Below are 12910 nucleotides of genomic sequence, written 5' to 3'. Positions count from 1 at the left end.
TGCGTGTCATGATGTTTACCCATGCATTTGTGTGTGCTGCTGTAGCCTGAATGGGGAGGATGTGTGTCGCGGCATATGCTTGTTTAGCTTAATGTTAATGTGTGAATCTGATATTTGTACAGGGAAATGCCACAATGGGAAACAGGAAACGTGGGACACCAAGGCACCATAATACAAACATAGCTTTTTTGGTTAATATATAAAGGTCATACTCGTATACTGTACATTCACAACCGATCGATCCCTACCAATATGTCCAATTGTTGTCCATCAGCAATCATTTGACACAGTCACTCTGACTGAAAGCCTATGGCCCTACAGTGTTAAAGTATACATTATGTTATGTGTCTGCTTGAAGTATTTCTTTAATGTTACTAATTTATACTAAACTGTTCCTTGTTTCTACCACCCCATCACTGCTGCCCAAACAATGTGCCAGTACAGCATGTTCATTCTACTTGGTTTGGCACATTGCAATAGCCCTATATAGTAAAGGCTTAGCCTGAGAAGGTATGATAGGTTGCAAAATGAATAATTTAGCTTAGCTTTAATTATTGCTATACTGTACATGAAGTAGTTTACTGTGAAATTGTGCTTTTCCCGTCAGTCGGTCAGTCAGTCACCCACTCACCCCAGGCATGACCATATAATGGTCACATGTGTCATGCCTTGTGACATAACGTGACATCATCAGATGTAATCAATATTAAGCCCATATATGGAGATCCCTGATGTCATCAATATTGGCCGCAGCAACTCTACATCTGACTGCTCTGACATTCCATATGTTGATCCTTTCCCATCCATCCTTCCTCTTCGATGTCTCCCTTTTGACTGATACCTGTCCATTCAAACTCTAGACGGGCCTGCCCCAAAGTTATTAGTGCAGCCACGCCCGGCAGCCGGCGAAAACTAGAGCTCTAGTTCAGGCCCGAAAATGAAGGCCCGGCCCTACCTGGGCCCTCATCAAACCCTGTACACTCAAGACACTTCCCCCGCTGCCACCCTTAGATCTCCATACAGTATATGGAGTTGACCTGTTCTGGCATTCCATATGGTGATCTGACCTCATCAAAACCTGTACACTCAAGACATACGCTCCATATGGCCAGTACAGAATTCATTCCATATGTTGATCTGACCCCCCATGCCAAAGCGCCAGCCCTCGCCCAGCAGTCTGCTGTCACCCAGACGGTGCGTGCATGCGACCTCACCCGCCCTCAGGCGTCTTACTGGTAGTAGTTTTTGATTTTTGTTTAGTTTTTGAGTACACAATAACAGTGTCTCAATGTCTTTCCAATACTGCAACAGTGTGTGTGTGTGTGTGTGTGTGCGTGTGCGTGCGTGCGTGCGTGCGTGTACACATACACATGTAAAGTTAGACACCTGTTCACTGGAGCCCTCGGTTAGATGCTGTCTTCTCATTCTGTATTTATGAAGAAGCCTCTTTGCTCCGTTAATATGCTCTGTCTGCTTGTCTGAGCTTTGACACGGAAACACACACACACACACACACACACACACACACACACACACACACACACACACACACACACACACACACAAAGCCCATCGATTGGTTGGTCGCGACACTGCCTTAATATTCTTCTTCTGTGTGTGTGTGTGTGTTTACAAAATGCACACACTCTGATCAATCAATCTCTCCATTGCCATGCTTGGTTGACAATCGGTTGTGTGTCTGTGAATGAGAGAACTTTACACGGTCTCATTCACTAACTCTCTCTCTCTCTCTCTCTTACTTGCATGTGCACACGCACACACACGCACACACACACACACACGCACACATGCACACATCGATCCAGGCAGCAAGGCAGTGGGGTGAGCCAGACAGGCTTGGCTGGAAGGGCAGTAGCCTCGGACAGGGTAGAGAGGGGAGGTGGGTGGGGGCAGGTATACGGGTAGCTGGGGAGTGCAAACCCCCACACACACACACACACACACACACACACACACACACACACCATCAGGTCTAATTGGCACATTTGAACCATTAACATCTTTTAAGTGCCTCTGAGCTGACCTTACTGAGTTCATTCCCAACAGCAACCCTTCTAATATACTCTTTTCTAAACAAATAAGCCACGGGCCCCTTACTGGGGTGGTGGAGGCGTTCTTGGCATGTCCAAGCAAGGCTACACTTGGTCGGGGAGAAGAAAAAGATAAGCGGAAAATGCAGACGTGTTTCGGCTCTCTTTCTTTCCTTACTTTCATTCCACTCTGTCTTTCCTTCACTCTCTGTCTTCCACTCTCTCCATCTCTGTCCAAGGATAGGAAGTGCTGCAGGTTACAGGGGGAAATCTTCCAGGACGTAATTAAGGGGCTTAAGAGGAGGAAAGGGTATGGACATGTGTGTGCTTGCGTGCACGTGTCCATTTGCATGTGTGCGCTGTGCATGGCTTTAAAAACATATATGTGAGTGAGTGCAACAGTCCTCACTGTTACACAAAGTAGATTTCATGTGCACAGGCAGCACTCAGACACTGCCTCAGGTTTTGACCTTACGCTGTGACGTATGTGTCTGTCTGCAGACACACAGGTGTACACAGGGAAACAATTATGCAGTATAAATATGTATACTAACACAAATGCTCATCCATAAACAAATACCCACAGTACAAACTAACACTGATGAACACACACACACACACACACACACACGCGCGCGCATACGCACACACGCACGCACATGCACACACACACACACACACACACACACACACACACACACACACACACGCACTACATCTAGCTTCACCTTGCTGATTTGAATGTTCCTCAGAAACCTTCTGGCTCTAGGAAAGCCTTATGAAGAAATATGCACCTGCGTGCGCATGTGCATGGGTCTGTGTGAATGAACATTTGTAAGACTGAAGAATGTATGTGAGAATAGGCAAGTATGCATGCATGTGCGTGTGTGTGTGTGTGTGTGTGTGAGTGTGTGAGTGTGTGAGTGTGTGAGTGTGTGTGTGTGTGTGTGTGTGTGTGTGTGTGTGTGTGTAATGAGGAGCCGGGCAGGGTCTGATCCCCTCTGGTATGTGCTCTGGGGACTGCATGTCAAAGGGCAGCCTGGAGTTCAACCAACAAAAAAACTACAGGCCTTCAGTGTTTTATCTACCAGACACAATAACTTTTAAACTGCTTTTTTTTATTCGTATTATTGTGTTTGAATGCGCGCAAGTGTGCACATGCATTGAATACATTGACTCAAAGTGTTGTTTGCATCCACAGCACTTCCACATCAGTTATTGAAAGTTGTCGTAACAAAAAGTTAAACTCTAATCTCCCCTAACACACCTTATAGCTTTTGTCCATAGACATAGAAAGGTAGAGCAACCCCACACACTGAGGGCGGAAGTGCACCCATAGACTTACTGTATGGACATGAGTGTCATGGCGGCCTACCAGTCATGTGACTCACGTCCCTTCCTTTCATTACGTTCCTTGGCACCAACGTGGAAGCTTGCCCTCACTTGAGAGCATTCGCCCCAGAGCCGGAAGAGGTGTCTACCTTTATATTTCTATTGTCTATGACTGTGTCTATGTCTATATATACTTATAGACAACATTTAGCCACTAGATGTCGCACATCACACCTCTTTGGCATAAGGTTTCTTATTTCCCCGAGTCACCTCTGTAAGGCAGCGCTCATGCAGTTTGCACCATAGATAATAGATGCCTCATTGGCCGCTGCAGTTCGTTGGAGCCATGTGATCGCATTGTAAGGAGGAAGTCAGGCGGAAGTGCGGAAGGCACGCTGCGTCGTTGCCACTCAAGTGACTACTGGCCAATCACAGCGCATCTTTTCTGGAACTTTTCAATCCAAAGGAGCTTTATTGGCATGAGAAACAAATGTTTACATTGCCTCTGATTGGCCCACCGAACGTCCCCTTCTGTGACACACACGGAAGCTCGGCAAGCTACCGCTATGCTTTCGCGTGGGCGTGGCGTAAGCAACTTTAAGCAACTTTGCTTATGCCAAGTTTGCCTCCTCTCGAGATCACACACCCCAGAGCCGAAGGAGGTGTGGAAATATAGTGGTGGAGTCTACCTTTCTATGTCTATGGTTTGCACTGTAATGCCTGCTTCCAAAGGGAATAAGTACTTTCTCCCACAAAAACGGCAGCCGTCAGTTTACAGACCTAAACAAAATAATCATTTTGGACCTGCCAGAATGCTAAAAAAAATTGTTATTTAACTCATTTCAAAATCAGAATATATTTTCAGTTTTTTATTTTATTTTAATTATTCGTCTACATAAAAATGCTATAAATATTATACTATATTATTGTTGTTGCAGTCCTCATAGACATTTCAAAAAGTATTTATTTAAAGACCTTTTAAACCTTGTACAAAGCCAACTCCAGTTGTGACAAATCATGACCACAAGCACAATTTTTTGGGCCGAACAAATAATAATTGTTGTTTTTCTTCTTTGTAATTATTTGTTTGGTCCAGAATATTGCGTTTGTTGTCATGATTTGTCACAACTCGAGTTGGCTTTGTACGACGCTTAAAAGGTCTTTTAAATAAATACTTTTTGAAATGTCTATGGGAAAATTGCATTGGGAATTATTTCCTGGGCCTGCAGGCGTCGTCATGAAAGGGCTGCGACTGCGACGCTCTATACTTATACTATTATAGCATTACCTTTAATGTAATGTAACAAACATTCATATTTTTGTAACCCATTTTTCATCCGGTGCCAATTTCCTATAAGATGACAGATATGGTTAACGTTTATTTACAGTATAAACAATGGTGCAGTTGTTCCAACAAAACCAAACTAAAATCAGCATTATGACTAATGTCTCCCGGTCACATAATGTGACTGTAATATACATGTGTGGTGTATGCGTTTAATAAACTTTAAACTTGTCATAAGCCTAAGATATAACAATCACGTCAATTAATGTTCTTCCATCCGTACCTGTGGCGGTCTGATTCTCCATTTCATTAGCTCTCGTCCTGGCAACGTCAGCGAGCACCACCTCTCCCTTATCACTGGCCACATAATGGAGGTCCTTTGAAGGCAAATGCAGGGAAAAGAAAGGCAAACGTGAGCGCCAATCTAAAATGAATCTAGGCTCCGATAACAATGAGTTTTTTTTTTTTTTTTTTTGTATATATTTTTCTCTCTCTTTCGGTTCAACAGCAAGAGAAAAATGAGAGAGAGAGAAAAGCAGATAAAAATGAGGCGTTTGAAGCCTTGACATCAGACGGAAGCCTCACCGGTCAGATGAAATGCCGCTTCCTCAAAAAAAAAAAAAAAGGGGGAACTTTGAAATCAGCCCTGCTTTACAACCACCTCCACCTCCCCCCACCATCCATTCAGCTCCCTCCTATATCCCATTCTGACCTGAGATCAGATTCATACGAGGTTTCCGCCGGACACACACTGGTCTGATGAACCCATTCTGACCTGAGATCAGATTCTAAAAAATGTCAGTCGTTCTTCGATTTTTCAAAAATAGCAGACCTACAAGCTCGTATCGCGCCACTCGGTGGCGCGATATGAGCTTGTAGATCTGCTATTTTTCAATAGCTAAAGCATAACATGATGCTGACACCAAAATGGGTGCCCGGTCAGAATGGGATATATATCTGGGGGTGTGGGTTCTTTTTTTTTTTTTTTGAAGACGAGGATGTTATCTGTTCTACCTTTTTAAAAGTGGGAGCGAGGAGGCATAGGGGGGGGGGGACGGTTCACCCTTTCAAGCTGCGTGATATTCGGCTCTTTATGGAAAAAACGTGGCCAGCCGAGCACACATTACTGTATGAGCCTCCGACGGTATTGGAAGCGGCGTGCTCCCTCTGTATCTCTCTGTTTGAGGCTCCCACACTGCCACAAAGGATGATAATGTTGCTAAATGATGTCTGAGGGTTGGATGGTCTCGGAGCTCGAGCCTGCACTTGTACTCATGAGTAAACATGAGGCATCAGACAGCAGGCCCTGTATTAGGGTATCTGTGGGTCTCTCTGTGTGTGTGTGTGTGTGTGTGTGTGTGAGATATTATTCTTATTAGGTTGATTTATTTTCTGGCTTTAAAGACATTGCATAGTACAAGCAGAGAGAGGACGTTTCAGTAGGTCCAAATAACCTTCCTTCTGTGGTTGCCATGATGTCAAGATAGTACAATTTGACATTAAAACAGTAGGGTGACATCCAGGCTGCAGACTAGAAGACTGCGTGGCCGGTTACAACTAACCGGTGGCAGGTTAAAACGAACCTGTGGCAGGTTAAAACGAACCTGTGGCAGGTTAAAACGAACCTGTGGCAGGTTAAAACTAACCCCTGGCTCCCGACATGTGTGGCAGTTTTAAACGAACCGGTGGCAGGTTAAAACTAACCCGAGGCTTCCTGTGAGGTTAGGGTAAGGTTAGGTTTTGGGGTATAGGGTGTCAGACTGATGCCTGTCAAGCTGTTGGTACGTCGGACCAAACACCCCAGTTTTCGAGGTTGATTTATAATTTGTATGATGTGACGTGTGTCGTGGCACAAGTGGCCAATCTGCATGTCTCACAATGTAACACATTACAGCATACTGTGAGCTTGTTGATAGGCTATTTTCTGAAAGGATTCTAATTTATTTGATTTTTGCGTTTGATGACATGCCACAGTATGTCGTAATGCGATGCATTGTGAGACTTGTAGATCGGCCGCTTGTGCCACGCCACACCGTCATACAAAATATAAATCAGGCTTGAAAACTAGCAGCAGTAACAGGTTGTCATGGTAAGGATAATTCACTATCAAAATGTCAACGATGCCTAATTCTAAAACAAATATCAAAGACTTCATCAAATCTCCAGTCAGTGAATTTTACTACTATACATTATATAACGACTATTTTTATCAACCACAAGTCTAACTGGGTGTTTATAGTCTAGTCTGTGTCACAGGCTCTCCTGGGGCCGAGCGCAGGGCCTGGAAGGAGCCATCAAAGGGCGCATCGTGTTAAGGAAAGCCTTCCGCCTCAGCGACATCACAGGAGCCCATTCGTCGTGACTCAGGAGGCTAGCCGTGGCTAACGGCTAACCCCCAGCTGGCTAAAGCTGGGGCCCCCCGGCCGAGAATGCACCCGGCCCTAATTCCCTGTATTGTAACCCCCACTTTTGTACCCCTGGAGAATAAAAAGAGGTGTGTGTGTGTGTGTGTGTGTGTGTGTGTGTGTGTGTGTGTGTGTGTGTGTGTGTGTGTGTGTGTGTGTGTGTGTGTGCGTGTGTGCGTGTGTGCGTGTGTGCGTGTGTGCGTGTGTGCGTGTGTGCGTGCGTGCGTGCGTGCGTGCGTGCGTGCGCCCGTGCGTGCGTGCGTGATAGGAAAAAAGTACGAAAAGGGGAATGGGGTGTCGGCAGAGAGAGACTGCATGAGAAAGAGTTTTGGGAATGGGGGAGTTGGAGAGAGAGAGGGAGGAAGAGAGAAGTGCCGGGTGGGGGCGAGGGGTGGGGGTGATGTCCTGAAATGAAAGAGGGTGAATTGGAACAGATTGGGTAATTATAGCTTGGTGGCTGCCCTCTGTGGCCGGCGGAGCCAGGGGGGGGAATGTGAAAATGGCAGGCAACAAAATGACCTCAAAAGGAGCCTAAATCAGCTCCCAGGACCAAGCTGGCGAATTCTGTGTGATGCGGGGACAAGGCCCCCCCCACTCAATTAGACAGGAGCGAGGCTTCCTAATTGATAACAAACAGAGCAACAGAAGATTAAACAAGAGAGAGAGAGAGAGAGAGAAGGGGTAAGTGAGGCAAAAAGGCAGGACCGTTTTCAAAGTGAGGGCGAAAGAAAGGAGAGGAAAAAGACAGAGTAAGAGAGTGATGGGGGATGAAAGAGCAGAGCAGGTGTTGCGTGCGAGTGACAAACGGAAAGAGGCACATCTAAATAGAAAAGCAGGAGAGCACGAGGAGGAAGTGAACAGTATAGAGTACAAAAGCAAAGCGGGACAGCAAGAAAGAAAGAGGGCAGAAAGACAGAGAGCACACGAGAGAGATTTTATGACGGAACAATAAACAGTCATCTTTCTGGGCGCTAGATTCCAGCTTAGCACCTCATAATAATACTGTTTGAATGGGGGGGGGGGGAATGAAAGAATGAACAAACCAGCGAGACAGAGAGAGGAGTATATCAGTCCAACTAAGATGGGATAATAAATAATACTACTGAGCATAAAATCATCAGATATTACACTGCTTATTCCCTACCGCTCGAGTGCCACACAAATCATATTACATATACCGTATGAGATTTAGAGACCAGACCAATTAGGGATGTTTTAGTAGCTGAAACATGCTACAGTGGGACGAGGGTGTGGTGTGTTTTTTTATGGGGGGTATCGAGTGATATTTGGGCTGCTTCTGCATGAATGGCTGAGGGATTGCATTGAACCGGCGTAGCGGTGAAGTGATGCTGCTTATACAGCATGACTACGAGCATTACTACACAGAGATGAAGCATGGATTGCTCATGCTCTTTGCAGTATATAGTTCAGATGATGCTCTTCTCCAAGGAGACTTGTAAAATCTATGAAAATTCAATATTGCACACTGTATTTGTGGGGGTTGAGCACGCACGCACACACACACGCACGCACGCACGCACGCACGCACGCACGCACGCACGCACGCACGCACACACACACACCTGTGTTGTGGTAGACTTGATCTTTAATCAACACTAATTAACCGCCCATGAGAGACTGAGGCTTGAGCCTTGAATACAACAAAGAGCGGTCGTCCTCTTCATATATATACCTCCTCTCCTTCCTCCACTTGGTTACACCTGCTCCTCTTCCTCCTCCACCCCTCATCGTCTGTTACACCTCCTCCTACTCCCTGCACATTCTCCTGTTAACACCTCCTCCCCTTCCTCCTCCTCCACCTATCAGTCTGCCTCCTCCTCCTCCTCCTCCACCCTCCCTCCATGCAGTGTCTCCTCCTCCTCCACCCTCCCTCCATGCAGTGTCTCCTCCTCCTCCACCCTCCCTCCTCCCCCTCCTCCTCCTCCACCCTCCCTCCTCCTCCACCCTCCCTCCTCCTCCTCCTCCTCCACCCTCCCTCCTCCTCCTCCACCCTCCCTCCATGCAGTGTCACCTCCTCCTCCTCCACCCTCCCTCCATGCAGTGTCTCCTCCTCCTTCTCCACCCTCCCTCCATGCAGTGTCTCCTCCTCCACCCTCCACCCTCCCTCCATGCAGTGTCTCCTCCTCCTTCTCCACCCTCCCTCCATGCAGTGTCTCCTCCTCCTTCTCCACCCTCCCTCCATGCAGTGTCACCTCCTCCTCCACCCTCCATGCAGTGTCTCCTCCTCCTCCACCCTCCATGCAGTGTCTCCTCCTCCTCCCTCCATGCAGTGTCACCTCCTCCTCCTCCACCCTCCCTCCATGCAGTGTCTCCTCCTCCTCCTCCACCCTCCCTCCATGCAGTGTCACCTCCTCCTCCTCCACCCTCCCTCCATGCAGTGTCTCCTCCTCCTCCTCCACCCTCCCTCCATGCAGTGTCTCCTCCTCCTCCTCCACCCTCCCTCCATGCAGTGTCTCCTCCTCCTCCTCCACCCTCCCTCCATGCAGTGTCACCTCCTCCTCCTCCACCCTCCACCCATGCAGTGTCTCCTCCTCCTCCACCCTCCCTCCATGCAGTGTCACCTCCTCCTCCTCCACCCTCCCTCCATGCAGTGTCTCCTCCTCCTCCTCCTCCCTCCCTCCATGCAGTGTCTCCTCCTCCTCCTCCACCCTCCCTCCATGCAGTGTCACCTCCTCCTCCTCCACCCTCCACCCATGCAGTGTCTCCTCCTCCTCCACCCTCCCTCCATGCAGTGTCACCTCCTCCTCCTCCACCCTCCCTCCATGCAGTGTCTCCTCCTCCTCCACCCTCCCTCCATGCAGTGTCTCCTCCTCCTCCACCCTCCCTCCATGCAGTGTCTCCTCCTCCTCCACCCTCCCTCCATGCAGTGTCTCCTCCTCCTCCACCCTCCCTCCATGCAGTGTCTCCTCCTCCTCCACCCTCCCTCCATGCAGTGTCTCCTCCTCCTCCACCCTCCCTCCATGCAGTGTCACCTCCTCCTCCTCCACCCTCCCTCCATGCAGTGTCTCCTCCTCCTCCTCCTCCCTCCCTCCATGCAGTGTCTCCTCCTCCTCCTCCACCCTCCCTCCATGCAGTGTCTCCTCCTCCTCCACCCTCCCTCCATGCAGTGTCTCCTCCTCCTCCACCCTCCCTCCATGCAGTGTCTCCTCCTCCTCCTCCACCCTCCCTCCATGCAGTGTCTCCTCCTCCTCCTCCACCCTCCCTCCATGCAGTGTCTCCTCCTCCTCCTCCACCCTCCCTCCATGCAGTGTCTCCTCCTCCTCCACCCTCCCTCCTCCTCCTCCACCCTCCACCCATGCAGTGTCTCCTCCTCCTCCTCCTCCACCCTCCCTCCATGCAGTGTCTCCTCCTCCTTCTCCACCCTCCCTCCATGCAGTGTCTCCTCCTCCTTCTCCACCCTCCCTCCATGCAGTGTCACCTCCTCCTCCTCCACCCTCCCTCCATGCAGTGTCTCCTCCTCCTCCTCCACCCTCCCTCCATGCAGTGTCTCCTCCTCCTCCTCCTCCCTCCCTCCATGCAGTGTCTCCTCCTCCTCCACCCTCCCTCCTCCTCCTCCACCCTCCACCCATGCAGTGTCTCCTCCTCCTCCTCCTCCACCCTCCCTCCATGCAGTGTCTCCTCCTCCTTCTCCACCCTCCCTCCATGCAGTGTCTCCTCCTCCTTCTCCACCCTCCCTCCATGCAGTGTCTCCTCCTCCTTCTCCACCCTCCCTCCATGCAGTGTCACCTCCTCCTCCTCCACCCTCCCTCCATGCAGTGTCTCCTCCTCCACCCTCCCTCCATGCAGTGTCACCTCCTCCTCCTCCACCCTCCCTCCATGCAGTGTCACCTCCTCCTCCTCCACCCTCCCTCCATGCAGTGTCTCCTCCTCCACCCTCCCTCCATGCAGTGTCACCTCCTCCTCCTCCACCCTCCACCCATGCAGTGTCCCCTCCTCCTCCTCCACCCTCCACCCATGCAGTGTCGCATCGTGTCAAGACACCAGAGGGAATTGAACCGTTGGACGCTAAAGCTAAACGATGCCTTCCATCATAATCTAACACAAAGCGCCACAGAAGAAGAACAAGAGAGCTCCCATTAGAGAACAAAGACACGCCGCTAATCAGATCTCCGTCTCTCTCACACACACGCACACGCACACGCACACGCACACGCACACGCACACGCACACGCACACACTCACACACTATGATTTAATTAACCAACTCCATTAAAAGGAGGAAAAAGAGACGCGATGCAGGAGAAAGAGGCAGAAGAGGGGAAAGAGGAGAGAGAGAGAGAGAGAGAGCGGGCGACGGGTCGACATCGACTGACCTAATTGGCTGCATTATCAGCTCGTTATCAAAGGCAATTAGGAAAGCATGCAACGTCATCCATTATACAAAAAATAAATAAATAAAAGAATGACCTCCCCCCCCCCCCCCCACACACACACACACACACCTCAACAAATAAGTACCCCCCCCCCTCCCACCCCCCACTGATACTACCACCTCTCCACAGCCCTCCCTCTTGCTTTGTCCGCCTCTTCAATTTTCACTCGGGCACCAAAGACTTTCGTTTTAACAAAAGGCTTCTTTTCTTTTCCTGGAGAACTTCTATTGTTAGATGGGAAACAATGGTGTTAAGAGCGAGTCTCTCTCTCTCTCTCTCTCTGTGTGTGTGTGTGTGTGTGTGTGTGCGCGCGCACATGGTGGTGGGGGATATCATGCTGAGAATTTTGATAAAAGATTTGGTTGTGTGTGAGGGTGGGGGGGGGTCTTGTGTTTGACGAAGTCTGCATTGTGTGTGTGTGTGTGTGTGTGTGTGTGTGTGTGTGTGTGTGTGTGTGTGTGTGTGTGTATATAACTCAGAGGGTCAAAATGGACCCTTGTTTTGACATTTTGTTAAATGTACACTGAGGGTTTTGTGGTGTGGTTGGGTGAGAGGTGAAACATGGCATGGTGTGGTTGGGTGAGAGGTGAAACATGGCATGGTGTAGTTGGGTGAGAGGTGAAACATGGCATGGTGTGGTTGGGTGGGAGGTGAAACATGTCATGGTGTGGTTGGGTGGGAGGTGAAACATGGCATGGTGTGGTTGGGTGGGAGGTGAAACATGGCATGGTGTGGTTGGGTGGGAGGTGAAACATGGCATGGTGTGGTTGGGTGGGAGGTGAAACATGGCATGGTGTGGTTGGGTGGGAGGTGAAACATGTCATGGTGTGGTTGGGGTGGGAGGTGAAACATGTCATGGTGTGGTTGGGTGGGAGGTGAAACATGGCATGGTGTTGTTGGGTGAGAGGTGAAACATGGCATGGTGTGGTTGGGTGGGAGGTGAAACATGGCATGGTGTGGTTGGGTGGGAGGTGAAACATGGCATGGTGTGGTTGGGTGAGAGGTGAAACATGTCATGGTGTGGTTGGGTGGGAGGTGAAACATGGCATGGTGTGGTTGGGTGGGAGGTGAAACATGGCATGGTGTGGTTGGGTGGGAGGTGAAACATGTCATGGTGTGGTTGGGTGGGAGGTGAAACATGGCATGGTGTGGTTGGGTGGGAGGTGAAACATGGCATGGTGTGGTTGGGTGGGAGGTGAAACATGGCATGGTGTGGTTGGGTGGGAGGTGAAACATGTCATGGTGTGGTTGGGTGGGAGGTGAAACATGGCATGGTGTGGTTGGGTGAGAGGTGAAACATGGCATGGTGTGGTTGGGTGGGAGGTGAAACATGGCATGGTGTGGTTGGGTGGGAGGTGAAACATGGCATGGTGTGGTTGGGTGGGAGGTGAAACATGGCATGGTGTGGTTGGGTGGGAGGTGAAACATGGCATGGTGTGGTTG

At 49.5% G+C, this 12910-nt stretch overlaps 1 protein-coding gene across 1 annotated transcript in view; it reads right to left on the bottom strand.

Annotated features, from left to right (window-relative positions):
* Positions 1-12910, bottom strand: part of wdpcp (WD repeat containing planar cell polarity effector) — a 112206-nt gene that overhangs the window by 17084 nt on the left and 82212 nt on the right. The window contains exon 14 of the mRNA XM_083774397.1: positions 4952-5045. Within this exon, the coding sequence (XP_083630523.1) occupies positions 4952-5045 (94 nt within the window). The remainder of the gene's footprint in view (positions 1-4951; positions 5046-12910) is intronic.

The sequence above is a fragment of the Protomyctophum parallelum genome (genome assembly GCF_964188405.1).
Source record: "Protomyctophum parallelum genome assembly, chromosome: 10".
Taxonomy (NCBI): Eukaryota; Metazoa; Chordata; class Actinopteri; order Myctophiformes; family Myctophidae; genus Protomyctophum; species Protomyctophum parallelum.
This window is presented reverse-complemented; position numbering and strand designations above follow the sequence as displayed.